Below are 14,350 nucleotides of genomic sequence, written 5' to 3'. Positions count from 1 at the left end.
CTACAGACGGAGCGGACAGCTGCTGGACCTTCAGACAAGAACCAGAATGGAGGAGCAGAACCAGGACCAGAACCCCACGAAGAGGAACAAAGCGGGATCATCCTCTGATACCACCGGTCGGCAGGTCAGTGTTGAGGACACTAAAGACACGAGGACGAGTCTCGAGGCTCCGTGTCTCATCCGCCTGTTCTGGTTTTCTATCAGAGGTGAAAAAGAAAAGTAGTAAAAGTTCGTGTTTTCATGTTTTTCCTCGTTAAAACCGCAAAGTATCCGCGTTTCCTCCCAGACAGAACCCAACGTAGGAGCTACGTCTGCAGTACAGAGGAACGGAGATAATATATCACGTTACTTTTACACAAAACGTGGCGTATGGCGCGTTCACGTTGTCTCATAATTCCGAGCGTCCGAGAGTTGTTGACGTCATTATCGAGCAGTTCCCGCTTTAAATGCTGCTGGACAATGGCTCCATCCAGCAGTATTGCTGAGTCATGGTAGTTACTCCTGATAGGAAATGTTTCTCCTGGACGAAGGAACATGAACTCATTCAGTTGGATCCACACCAGAAAAATAACAACATGTAGGTGACTTCAGTCCTTGTTTGAATGTTGTTCCCTCAGTGAGGTTTTTAGTTCCTCGTATCCTCCTGAAACACTGAGACAATCTTACTGTAACAGTCCAGTAACCTGCTGGAAGAAGTTCACAACCACACTACTGTCAAGATGACCTGTAATGATTGTTAATCTCAGTTAGTTTACTTGATATGAAACATGCAGAAAAGCAGAACTTTACACGTTATTTAATAGTTTTAGTTCAACTCGACCATTTTAAATTAGCTCTACGTAACTTTTTATTTACTTTTTTACTTTAGTCAAAGCCTCTTTTTCTAATAAATAAGCTTTTCTATATTGGACTAAATGTTTAGTCCTTTTCTTTAACACACAGAGTATTTTCTAACATCAACTTCAGGTTTGTTCATATTTCAGATCATGTTTCATTATTCTAGTAAAGATTTACAGGTTTCTGTCTTTACACGGGATTTCAATAGTAGATTTTTCTGGTAGTATTTTCCTTTGCCAGATATAGTTTCCCCTAACTATAATACACAGTTTAAGTTCAAACATCAGTGTTTTTATTTATTTCTCATGTTTACACACATGTCAGCTCATCTGTGGTTATTCTAGTAAATATGAGGAGATTTAATTTTTCTCTACTAAACTTGTTTGTGGATTCAGATTCTGGTCGACTGTATTTTCCCTTCAGCCAGAATCTGTTTCCCCATAAAACTTTAGTAAATAAAGAAGAAACGTCCTCATATTTACTAGAGAAATGAAACATGATCTGTGTGTAAAATGAAACAGTTCCAGTTTTAACACACTGGTCTTTCTAGAAAGGGGATCCTGGTTTTGATAAAGTAAAAATCCAGCCATAAACATCGACCACAGCACGTGTCTCTGCTTCACTTCCATCCATTCATTCATTTGCTGTCCCTGCTTAGTCCAACACAGGGTGGTGGGGGGGTGGAGGCCATCCCTGCTGCTATCAGCTGAGAGGCAGTTTCCACCCTGGACAGGTCACCAGTCCATCACAGGACCAACACAGAGACAAACAAGCTCTCACTCACTCCAATGGAGAGTTCAGAGACATCAATGAAGCTAACATGCATGTTTTTATGTGGACAACATGGAAACTCATCCCTGCTTCACTTTAGTAAAGAAAGTCCAAACCTCTGCACATGTACAAGAGTCAGAAAAGATGACGTGACGTTTCTGCTAAATATCACCTGGAGAAGGGACAGAAATGATGTCAGAGCAACTTTCTTGGAGGGAAAAAGGGATGATATTTACTAGAGTAATGAAACATGATCCAGCCTGCGTGTAAATAAAAAGCTGATGTTTGAACATAGATTGGGCTTCAAAGAGAGACGATATGACCGACTGTATTTACAGTATGATGGGATGGAACTTTCTGCTATCAATGCAAAGACGTTCAGATCGTATTTTCCCTTTATGGAGGCCACGTTTTGGATCAGAAACATCCAGAAACAGCTTCTTATTTGCAGTGGAAACATGGACTAAATGTATTAAATTCTGTTATATTTCATATCAAGTAAACGGAGCCAAAGAGAGTAAAAGTCATTCCAGGTGATCTGGATGGTAGTTCGGTTCTAAACTTCTCCAGCGTGTTATTGGACGTCACTTCTTTCCAGTATCTGTGTCATCAACGTCATGACGTTCATGCATTAGAACTTTGTTAAATGATGATGAAGCTGATGTTGGAGGAAATGAGAGTTTAGTCGACACTATGATTGTTTTAATGTTTCAGCAGCTCTTCTCACTTATTAGAAATCAATAGTTTAAAAGTTGGTCCAGACTCAAGTAAACCTCAGTGAGGGAACAACAAGCCTCAAACAACAAGTGAAGTGACCTGCATGCTGTTATTTTTCTGTTTCCGTGGTGAAATAGAGCGTAGTCAGGAGGATCCAGCTCTACTGAACGAGTGCATGTTCTCTCGTCCAGGAGAAATATTTCCTATCAGGGAGAACGACCTCGGCTCCACAACGATGCTCCATAGAGCCGCATTAAACTCATTCACACAATTCTACCTGCTGCACTTTTTCTCTACATCTTATCAAACTGGATCAATTTCTACAAACTGTGACGTCTGCTGAAACACTAAAACAATTACTGCATGTAAACTAGTTTTAACATTGGAAATGGAAAGAATGGAGTAATAAAGCTCATTTCTACCTGTTATATTTTTAGTTTTCTGTCTTTCTGTATCAGGTGATGTGGAAATATTCTGTAAAGGGTGGTAAGCAGAGATGGACCCATACTGTAGCTTTTATTTATTTATTTTTACTGTATGTATAACACGGGACTTTGTACGAATCAACATCAGCTGACGGAGGAACTTCCAGCGGAGTTTAAGAAGTGAAAACAGACAAATATTCTTGCCAGGATCGCAGTCGTATCAGCCACGTGCACAAAGATGCACATGCATGAAGAAGTAGGCCTGTCGCGATAAGCAATAAGTCAATTAATTGAACGATAAGAAAATAAGAGCACGATAAGTTTGCCGGCCGCGATAATTTTTATTAGTCCCCCCTTTACCATAAACTGTGTATGACAATAGGTTTCACTATGGCGTATTTCGACTCAACGCTCTGGTTTGTTGCGGAGTGATCTCTCTGGTGTCATACTTGACTGCAGCATGTTGCAGCACGAGCCGGTAAGCCGCATTTGTTTTGCAGGGCTGCCAACACGCAATGGCCGTGAGACTTGCGCATTTAAGTGGCTTCTCACGCTCTCGCGCTAAACCTCCGATTCTCATGCTGAAATATGTAAATAAGTCGAATGGAGAAATAATAGATGCAAGCACCTCCTCTTTTATCATTTCGCTGCTCCCCACATGTAAGCAGAACACACACATCTAGCTTACGACGTCAGTACAAAGCCCCCACTTCCTGGTCTACCGTAATAACCCCTGTAATCCGCAGGCACATTACGCAAATAGAGTCAGCCTATATACTAGTGTTGTGCGATGTGTCTAACTTTGTGTGTGCGATCCAGCAGCTCAGTGCGCGTGAGAGTGAGCGTGAGCGCAGAGGGAGGAGAAGAAGAGCTTATGAGGAACGAGAGTAGCAGAAGAAGAAAAGGTGTGAAGAGAAGAGACGGAGCGGTTAGGCAGAACAGTCAGGAAAAACAATAACGGTGCGTTATAATAAAGCCGTTTCTCAGCACAACCGCTGTTTCCTTTTTTTTATGGTGCTCCACGCCGTGAGCGGCGAGAGAAGAGAGTAATTGGGAGTTAACCCCGAAGCCAACTCCACTTCGGCCCTGGAGAGGACGGATCTCCCCCGTGTCCTCCGACTACTATCGGCGGATAAGAAGCGGGAATGGTTAACACTAGCGTATTTGACAAAATACACATTAAGAGCAATGCCGGCTAATCGAGAGGTTTGGGAGGATTCCCAGTGGGCTGCATTACTTTTGGGCCGGCGTCCCGGCTTATGTGAAAAAGGCGCTTTTATTTATTTAGTTTATTGATCTTTGAAAATGTGTACTTGCATTATTATTATTATATTAGTTGAGAATGGTCTCAAAATGACACATTAGCGCTTTGCGCAATATTATCGTTTATCGCGATAATTTCTGAGAAAATTTATCGTACAGCTAAATTTGTTATCGTGACAGGCCTATGAAGAAGGAAAGAATATTTCTACTTCCTGATCAGTGGAACTGTTGTCTGTTATATCAGCCAATCACTCTGACTGATCAGCTGCTGTGTGAAATCATTACGCTATCAGAGATCTGAAAACGGTGCTAGCAACAGAGAAGCTGATCAGCTGATCATCAACAGCCAATCACGGAACAACAGGAGAGAGAGGAGGAGGAGAAGCCATATTATTACAGACCTGTGGGAAGTTTTTTCTTTTGCAGTGGCCCTCTTTCTGGCTCGTGATGCCATTCTGTTGCTTATTTTGTGAAAGGAGGTGATGTGACAAAAATGCTTTCAGGTAAAAAGAAGAGCTCCGGACATCAAGTTGTTGTTTAAAAAAATGATGGTTTATCACAAAAAGTGACATCTTAAACAGATATGCATCTCTGTGAGGTCTCCGGCCAATTTTGAGGATCCCCCTGAAAACATGTGTAAGGCATCCTTCTGTACCTTTCAGACAAAGACATTCCTCAGTCCTAAACTGACCAATCCTGTGAAAACACAAATGTTTACACACATGGTGTCGTGTGCTGAGTCCAGTCTTCAGGGCATCTAAGAACCTTATATGGTCAAACCTCTGTCAGCCTTACATCAGCCTGTCTATACACGGAGTCTAAAATTCACTACTATTAGCAAATTGCAGTCTGCTTCAACTGCAACCCAGAATGATCCCCATCTATGTCATTTTAATCAATTCTAATTATGAAATGTTGAGAATAAGATACTTTACTTTAACCTCCTGACTACCAGTAGTATAAATTTGTCCTTTGTGGAGGACATTTGTAAACCTGAATATCTCCATCCCCCTTTCACGCTATTAAACCCACTCATTTTGTTCTCTAAAAAGGACATCCAGGGCTTTTGAATGGCACCACATTTATAGGGGTGGGGCTTTGGGAACATCCTGTTTTTTCCTCACGGAAAATGGCGTTCATTACCACAATCACATTTCATAAGAAGAGGAAAAGTAAGTGCAACTTCTTTTTGTGCAAATGTAGTCCTGAAGTATTATTGTAATATTTCTTTATGATATCTCTTGAGAACACATTAAACCATTTTCTAAATGAATATAACAACATTTTACCACAACATTTAAGAGTCTGAGAATTGTCTTCTGTAGTGGACATTTGTAGCTATTTCCTGAATTTTGTTCTGTATTTTTCAGTTAAGAAGAACAAGTTTCATTGTCAGAGTTTTCTCATTACTCTTCAGACAGTCGGGGAAATTAAAAAAAATATTGATTAAACAATTTTTTTTTCTGGTAGTCAGGAGGTTAAATGAAGGAGTGCGGGTGTTGAACTCTCTCACCCAGAAAAGTGTGGGAGATGAGGGAGGATTAATTCTGTTTATAAGTTTTACACAATTAGATAAATCAGTTACCATCATTAATGTGTTAGTTTTGACAACTTAATATATATTTATATAATTCATGTTAACACATAAACTTTTTAAATTATTGAGTAAATAATAATTTCTATTTAAATATCTCTGGGAATAGTGAATGTTTTCTACAAAAGACAGGGTCTGCTAATCCAGGACAATAAATTCTAAAACATTGTCTGTTATTGTGGTGGCTTCTGGCTTTCTTCTGCAAATTCCTCACGTTTTTAACTGTGTTATTGCTGCCATTCGTTGCATCTAGCATCAAACTCAGTCAGTCACACTTCTGGGAATCAGTCTGTCCAGTTAGGAAGTAACACTGATTGTAAATCAACTTTGTCAAACATTTAATGTTATTGCACTGCATTAGCTGCTCAATTAAAGCCAAACCTAATTACTTATTTGATCCTAAACCAAACTTAAACCAAAAACCAGAGTAAACTGTTTTACAACTTAGAGCTCCATCGCTTCCAAACCAAAGAACTGATCCTAAGTCTCGCCAGGCAGAAGGGCCCAGTCCTCTACAACGGATCAAGAGTCCACATTTTCCCCAAATACATTCTGGACGTCAACAAACGACTTGTGGCTTTCTCCAAATCAAAGAGGAAGCTTTACGTGGGGAAAATTCAGTTTGGCCTTTATTATCCAGCCACTCTGCAGTTCACCCACAACGGGAGACGTATGAAGTTCACCGATCCTGCAGAGGCACTGCTCTACATTAGTAATGTTGGTGCTGAGGGTATACTAATTAGTGCTAATCACTCGTAAGAGTGATTGGGCTATTTGACCTTGTTATTGTTATATCAGTCAGTTTTTTATTTATTTATTTTCTTTCCCTTATAAGATTCCTTATTAATATCAAGGCGTATTATACTTACCAGGATATGTGTCGAAGGTCATCCAACACATTGTTCTTGGGGTTCATGTACGTTTAAAGGAAAAAAAGATATTCATTATTGTGGGTAGCATGCAAACGCAGGTTTGCAGTAGCTTGAAGTTCATAGGGGGGTAGTCTGTTTAAGGCCTGTATGTATGCTGTTTGCAGTTTTGATGTAGTTTTTTGTCTTTGTTTTTTCTTTCTTTTTTTTATCTTTTCTTTCTTTTTCTTTTTTTATCCTATATACAGCTAGTGAGCCCTTTTGTGTCTTCTGTTGTACTTTTGTGTTTGACCGTGGTACCTTTGACTTGAAAACTTCTAATGGCACAGAGTAATTCACATCCAACCCTGGGTAAAGATAATGTTAAAATTATAAGCTGGAATGTGAAGGGTTTAAATCAAACAGTTAAGATAAAAAAGGTTCTCTCACATTTCTAGGTGTTGGTATAGCCTTTCTACAAGAAACCCACCTTTGAATCCGAGATCAATCTAAACTTTGCAGGGACTGGGTTGGACAAATGTTCCATTCACAATTTAATCACAAAAGTAGAGGGGTAGCCATACTCATCCATAAAAAGATCCCTTTCATCGACTCAAATACTTTATCAAATCCAAATGGCAGATTTGTGATGGCCGTGGGAAAGCTGTTTCAACTTCAACACTTGGTGCTGGTCAGTATTTATGGGCGGGTTATTGATAAGACTTTTGAATAGACTAATTTTAAAATACTAAAAATAAGGATATATTTGGCCATTGTTGAAACATTTGTAATATAGCTTACATATTCATTAATGTAAAAAAACAAAATTAAGAGATTTTTGTGTTTTTATACTTGAATTATTAGGATACAGCCTCATAAAAAATCATTTGGGGCGACCATGATTTATGTTAAAATTAATATATTTAATGTTACTCATAGTTTAACAAGTATTGCTAATTAAATTGACGGTTTGAGAAGGACAGACATGTCTGACTTTTAATTTTTTGTAAACTATGATTCTATAAATTTAGTCTATCCTTGCAGTGGCTCCCTTCTAATGCAGTTACAATGCTTAATTTCTTTTATCTAAAACCCATAAAACTGTTATTAAATGTGTACAGTTAGTACCCACTTAACTATAGTATACCATTGATTAATATTTGAGGCAAAACGGATGGATATTCTGTTTCGAATTTAGTACGGTTATTTTCATTGGTTTGTTACCCCAAATGACAGATGGTCGCCCCAAATGATGAGAAAAGTGCAGGTAGTTAAGTCTATTTAAAAAAAAATACACAATACAGATTAGACAAAAGAAAACTGAACAAACTTTTTATTCAAATAACATTTAAACAATTCAACATTTGAATATCACACATTACGTTCTCCAGGAACTCACATTGGACAGGGATGAACAATTGTATTAAAAAAATGAACAGTTGTATAGATGAAATAAAATCAGAACAATTTTCAAAGTAAACAAACACCAACATAGCTGCATGGATTAGATCAATGCTAAAAGGACAAAAGTAATATATAAAAATTCTATGAAATTTAACCAATGAAAGTCAGACATTGCTTTTCAACCATGTTTCAACAGAATTATTTAAAAAAAATAAACTCATGAAACAGGCCTGGACAAAAATGATGGTACCCTTAACTTAATATTTAGTTGTACAACCTTTTGAGGCAACCACTGCAATCAAACGATTCCTGTAACTGTCAATGAGACTTCTGCACATCTCAGCAGGTATTTTGGTTCACTCCTCATAAGCAAACTGCTCCAGTTGTCTCAGGTTTGAAGGAAGCCTTTTCCAGACACCATGTTCCAGCTCCTTCCAAAGATGCTCAATAGGATAGGTCAGGGCTCATAGAAGCCACTGTAGAATAGTCCATGTTTTCCTCTTAGCCATTCTTGGGTGTTTTTAGCTGTGTTTTGGGTCATTGTCCTGTTGCAAGACCCATGACCTGCGACTGAGACCAAGCTTTCTGACACTGGCAGCACATTTCTCTCTAGAATCCCTTGATAGTCTTGAGATTTCATTGTACCTGCACAGATCAAGACACCCTGTACCAGATGCAGCAAAGCAGCCCCAGAACATAACAGAGCCTCCTCCATGTTTCACAGTAGGGACGGTGTTCTTTTCTTCATATGCTTCGTTTTTCCGTCTGTAAACAAAGTGCTGATGTGTCTTAACAAAAAGTTCCACTTTTGTCTCATCTGTCCATAGGACATTCTCTCAGAAGCTTTGTGGCTTGTCAACCTGTAGTTTGGCTTTTTTATGGTTTGTTTTCAACAATGGTGTCCTCCTTGGTCATCTCCCATTAAGTCCACTTTGGCTCAAACAACGACGGATGGTGCGATCTGACACTGATGTTCCTTAAGCTTGAAGTTCACCTTTAATCTCTTTTCTGGGTTCATATTATCTGTCTCTTTGATTTGTCATCAATTGTTGTCCTGCGGCCACGTCCAGGGAGGTTGGCTACAGTCCCATGGATCTTACATTTCTGAATAATATTTGCAACTGTAGTCACAGGAACATCAAGATGCTTGGAGATGGTCTTATAGCCTTTACCTTTAACATGCTTGTCTATAAGTTTCTTTCTAATCTCCTGAGACGACTCTTTCCTTTGCTTCCTCTAGTCCATGTTTAGTGTGGTACACACCATGTCACCAAACAGCACAGTGACTACCTGTAGCCCTATAGGCTGTGTCCGAATGTGCACCCTACTCCCTACATAGTGCCCTATATAGGGGTTACGCCATTTTGTAGGGGTGTCCGAATGTCCAGAAAGAAAAAAGTAGGGCACTCAAAATTACCCACAATGCATCTTGAAAAGTAGTGAGCATCGATGGTCACTAGACGGGCTAATATAGACAACAATGCATTGCGAGCAGAAGCTCAACATGGCGCAAGGAGGCGAAAAAAACGAGCGGCGCGAAATGACCTATAAGCAAACAAACAAAAAATAAAATACAGCATAAGGAATAAAAATAAAAATATTTACACACAACTTTGGATTGGATTTGGAATGACATCTTGACGCGGGTTGTGGTTGCCGTGGTGACGGCGGTAGTCACGTGATTTGCGGCGACGAAGAAAATAGGCAGCTTCGTGTCCGAATCGCCAAGAGAATGAGTCACTATGTAGTGTGCTGTATAGTGCAGCCCTATGTAGTGAACGAGGGGTTAGGGAGTAGGGTGGACATTCGGACACAGCCATAGATAGACCCACTGACTGATTACAAGATTGTAGACACCTGTGATGCTAATTAGTGGATACACCTTGGATTAACGTGTCCCTTTGGTCACATTATTTTCAGTCTTTTCTAGGGGTACCATCATTTTTGTCCAAGCCTGTTTCATGAGTTTATTTTTTAAATAATTCTGTTGAAGCATGGTTGAAAAGCAATGTCTGACTTTGAGATTCAAGTTATTTCTGTGACCATTGTGAGTTTTTCTTTCATTAATCGAAGGGTACCAAGAATTTTGTCCACGTCTGTACATGAGGAAGTTCATCGTAGGTGACAATAACAAACTTGCCACACAGATATACAACATTTTCTTGTTCCCTAAGTGGCTCAGGAGGAGAGTTTGGGGGATCCTCAGTGTGGTGCATGGTGTTCCTCAGGTCTGGTGTTACTGGCTTGTAACAAGAGCATGGACTCCTCGCTCTTTTCCTAGCAAGATTTTCTGCTCTTGCTGCAGGGTCTGACTTGATCAGCTGCCTATAGTGAACTGTCTTTTCTTTACTTGTTAATGGTGCCATCTAGAAAATAGGTTAAACTAGTTAAACATGATTAATACATGTGCAGTTACCTAATGGAATGTCATGCTATGCAGTTTTTACTTTTCTCTTATAAGATTGTACAATAATCAAAAATAAATGTTTATTCCTAAATAGAATTGGAAAATAACTAAATTCAGAAAAATGTTATGTTAACCCTTTAACACCTAAGCCCCAAACAGGCCGCCTGGATATATTTTGTTGGTTTGGCTGTAAACCACAACTTAGTACTTACTCTGCTTTGGATGAAAAAGCGCCATTGTGGTCACGATCGTCCCCAATCAACCTTTTGGGGGTTGTTATAACGTCTTTATAACTCTTTTTATAACTTTCTAACTCTAGACGATTTTCTTGACATTTGCTCTTACAAATAAGATTGTATTGTTGACAAAGTTTTCCAAAAAGTCGTGTTGAGCCTCTAGTGGCATTAGGCACCCCCGCTCCCCAGGAGGTCCGCCATGACAAGACAGGCCAGGAGAGGCCGTCCCCCACGACCGGGCCATACAGGGATGCCACTATCTTTTATCGGGAGAACAAACTCAGTAAAGATGAATGTTATACCAAAATTTCTGTACGTGTTTCAGGCCCTGCCTGTTTTTATTCCACAATCCTCCTTCAGAATCAAGAGCAACTTGAGCAAACAGAAAACACCATGGAGAAACACCACTGTGGTTACCAGCCTAAAAAGAGAATGCAGGAAAACTGAGCGGAAATGGCGGAAAAATAAACTTCAAATTCACTATGAGCTGTACAAACAAAGCCTGTGTAACTATAACAATGAGCTGTGCAAGGCCAGAGAGCTACATTTATCTGAAATGATTAAGAGGAATGTCAACAATTCTCGCACTCTTGCTATGATTGAAAAACTTACTAATCCTCCTACACAGATAAGAGCTCATTTCCACTGAGAAATGCATCCAATTTGCCAACTCTTTTAGCCAAAAAATTAAAACAATTAGGCAAAATATTAAATCCACAAAGTCAAACAAGAAAATTAGTCTGTGTCTAAAACCCAGAAATAATTCTGATGTTATGTTGCAATTTAAAATGGTGAATTTAAAAATCCTACAAGAAACAGTTTGGCATTTGAAATCAACAACATGCACTCTGGACATGATACCATCTAACTTTTTAAAAACAGTTTTTACCTCAGTAGAAAGTGATCTCCCACTGATAGTTAACAGCTCACTGGCATCAGGCATCTTTCCCAAGTCACTAAAGATAGCTGCTATTAAGCCACTCCTAAAGAAAATAATGAACAACTATAGACCTGTCTCTAACCTCTCTTTTATTTCCAGATTATTGAGAAAGTTGTATTTCACCAGCTTAATGACTTTTTAAATGAGAGTGGAAATCTTGATAAATTTCAGTCCGGCTTCCGACCTCATCACAGCACTGAAACAGCTCTGGTCAAAGTGTTAAATGACATTAGGTTGAATACTGATTCTGGTCAAGTATCAGTCCTGGTTCTGTTGGACCTCAGTGCTGCGTTTGATACTGTAGATCACAGAATCCTGTTGCACAGGCTGAATTTGAATTTCAGATCTGAATTTGTATTTCAGATCTGAATTTTTCAAATACAAAGTTTCAACTTTACCACAATACACATAAAAAAAACAAAGATTCAATATCAAATGTGGTCATTTGGATTCAGTTTTTTAAAGCAATTATTCAAACAGGCATATTCAGATTCAAATTGAATAATTCAAATATAAAAAATTCAGATTCGCTCCCCAGTGGCACAATCCCATATCCCATAAACTAGCTAAAGTATTTCCTAGTATTGATCCACTGTGTGACAGATATAATCAACTGCCTGCTACTTCCTACCATATGTTTTGGTCATGTCCAATACTAGTTTCATTTCTGGTCTTCTTTATATTTTAAATGATTTCTAAAGCACTTCTCCTCTGGTTGCCACTTTTAGTTGTCTCTCCACCTTGATGAACTCTGCACCCCCAGCTTCACTACAGAGAGTCGTCGCCTTCTCCTCTATACTAGCCAGACGCTTGATTCTGTTCAAATGGAAGGCTACCACACCCCCTTCACAACATCATCTGATCTGAGATATTATGCAGAATGTAAAGTTGGAAAGGCTCAGATGTACTCTCAATGGTACTATGGATGCATTTCATAGTACCTGGGACCCCTTATTGATATATGTGGAAAAACTTGCCTGGTTTGGATATGGATATCACCTATTGTGTGTACAGCTGTAAATCCTTTGTATTTTAGACATGTAGTCAGACAAAGCTGGTTTTGATGATGTTTAATTTCCAACTTTTTTGGAAACTTTTCTGTACTTGGGGGGGGACTTTGGATACAATGTAAATGTTTTCTTTCTGGTCGTTACAGAAACATGGAGGCCAAAGGAGAACCAAACATCAAGGTGGTCTAGGCTGTAAGAAAGTCTTCACTGGTGCATCACGACCAAAGAGATGTCGGAGGATTCACACTGGAGAGAAACCATACACCTGTGATCAGTGTGGAGCAGCTTTCAGTTATCCAAGTCATTTAAAAAGTCACCATCGCATTCACACTGAAGAGAAACCATACAGCTGTGATCAGTGTGGAGCAGCTTTTAGTCAACAAACTCATTTAAAAAGTCACCAACGTATTCACACTGGAGAGAAACCTTACAAGTGTGATCAGTGTGGAGCAGCCTTCAGTCGATCGGGTCATTTAGAAATTCACCGACGTATTCACACTGGAGAGAAACCATACAGTTGTGATCAGTGTGGAGCAGCTTTTAGTCAACAAACTCATTTAAAAAGTCACCAACGTATTCACACTGGAGAGAAACCTTACAAGTGTGATCAGTGTGGAGCAGCCTTCAGTCGATCAGGTCATTTAGAAATTCACCGACGTATTCACACTGGAGAGAAACCATATAGGTGCAATGAGTGTGGGGCTGGTTTCACAGACTCTGGTTCTTTAAAATGTCACCAACATATTCACACTGGAGAGAAACCATATAGGTGTGATCAGTGTGGGACAGCTTTTAGTCTGTCAGGTCATTTAAAAATTCACCGACGTATTCACACTGGAGAGAAACCATATAGGTGCAATGAGTGTGGGGCAGCCTTCACTGTATCTAGTGCTTTGAAAAGTCACCAGCATCTTCATACTGGAGAGAAACCATATAGGTGCAATGAGTGTGGGGCAGCTTTCACTGTATCTAGTGCTTTAAAAAGTCACAAACGTATTCACACTGGAGAGAAGCCGTACAAGTGTGATCAGTGTGAGTTAGCTTTCAGACAATCAGGTCATTTACAAATACACCAACGTATTCACACTGGAGAGAAACCATATAGGTGCAATGAGTGTGTGGCAGCTTTCACTACATCCAGCGCTTTGAAAATTCATCAACGTATTCACACTGGAGAGAAACCATATGTGTGCAATGAGTGTGGGGTTGCTTTCACTGAATCTGGTACTTTGAAACGTCACCAACGTATTCACACTGGAGAGAAACCATACAGGTGTGATCAGTGTGGAGCAGCTTTCAGTCGATCAGGTCATTTAAAAAAGCACCAACGCATTCACACTGGGGAGAAACCTTAAATGTGCCAGGAGGGTGGGGCATCTTTCAGTTATTCAGGCAATTTCGAAAAACACTGCTTTGTTTCAACTGTCAGGTGACGGTCACAACATGTTTCATTCTACGAGTTTGAAATAAATAGTACTGTATGTTCTACTCTATTTTAGATGCTAATGCTAGATGCGGTGCCTTTTTATTTTTTATTTTATATATATGTAAACTGTGTACTTTTTTAGTCATCACAGTAGGTTTCTACCACCTCTGGTTGTCGTGGTCACCACAGTTTTCTGTTAGCATGAAAACAATAACATTTTTCACACAGTTTTACAAATAAATGAATTGTTTACAGTATGTCTCTGTTTCCTGTTCATGGAGGTATTTCATGAAAGTCATTGGAGAGACGCCTAAAAAAAGTCAAATCAGCTTCATCTTCTACTTAAGCCTCATGTCGTTCTAGGAACACAGTTCAGCTTTATTTAATCCAGTGTGATTCAAGACAGGCCTGCGTAAACTAAGTGCACACACCTGGAATGTGTAACAAGTCCAAATGAATGGATGAAGGAAAA

The 14,350-nt window shown here is 39.4% G+C and overlaps 1 protein-coding gene across 3 annotated transcripts; it reads left to right on the top strand.

Moving 5' to 3' along the window:
• LOC121635571 (zinc finger protein 665-like) lies at window positions 1–14,019 on the top strand. Of its 3 annotated transcripts, XM_041978824.1 has the most exons (4): window positions 1–124; window positions 12,599–12,901; window positions 13,406–13,436; window positions 13,689–14,002. In XM_041978824.1, exons 1-4 carry the CDS (start codon window positions 47–49, stop codon window positions 13,805–13,807), a joined length of 531 nt encoding a protein of 176 aa, XP_041834758.1. In that variant the 5' UTR covers window positions 1–46; the 3' UTR covers window positions 13,808–14,002. The 3 variants fall into 3 exon arrangements, with proteins under 3 accessions (XP_041834758.1, XP_041834757.1, XP_041834756.1); XM_041978823.1 differs by having other exon boundaries at window positions 13,406–14,007; XM_041978822.1 differs by having other exon boundaries at window positions 12,599–14,019.
• Window positions 14,020–14,350: the final 331 nt, after the last annotated feature.

Source organism: Melanotaenia boesemani, chromosome 24, assembly GCF_017639745.1.
Source record: "Melanotaenia boesemani isolate fMelBoe1 chromosome 24, fMelBoe1.pri, whole genome shotgun sequence".
Lineage (NCBI taxonomy): Eukaryota > Metazoa > Chordata > Actinopteri > Atheriniformes > Melanotaeniidae > Melanotaenia > Melanotaenia boesemani.
Note: the sequence above shows the minus strand (reverse complement) of the source record. Positions and strands in the feature narration are given on the sequence as shown.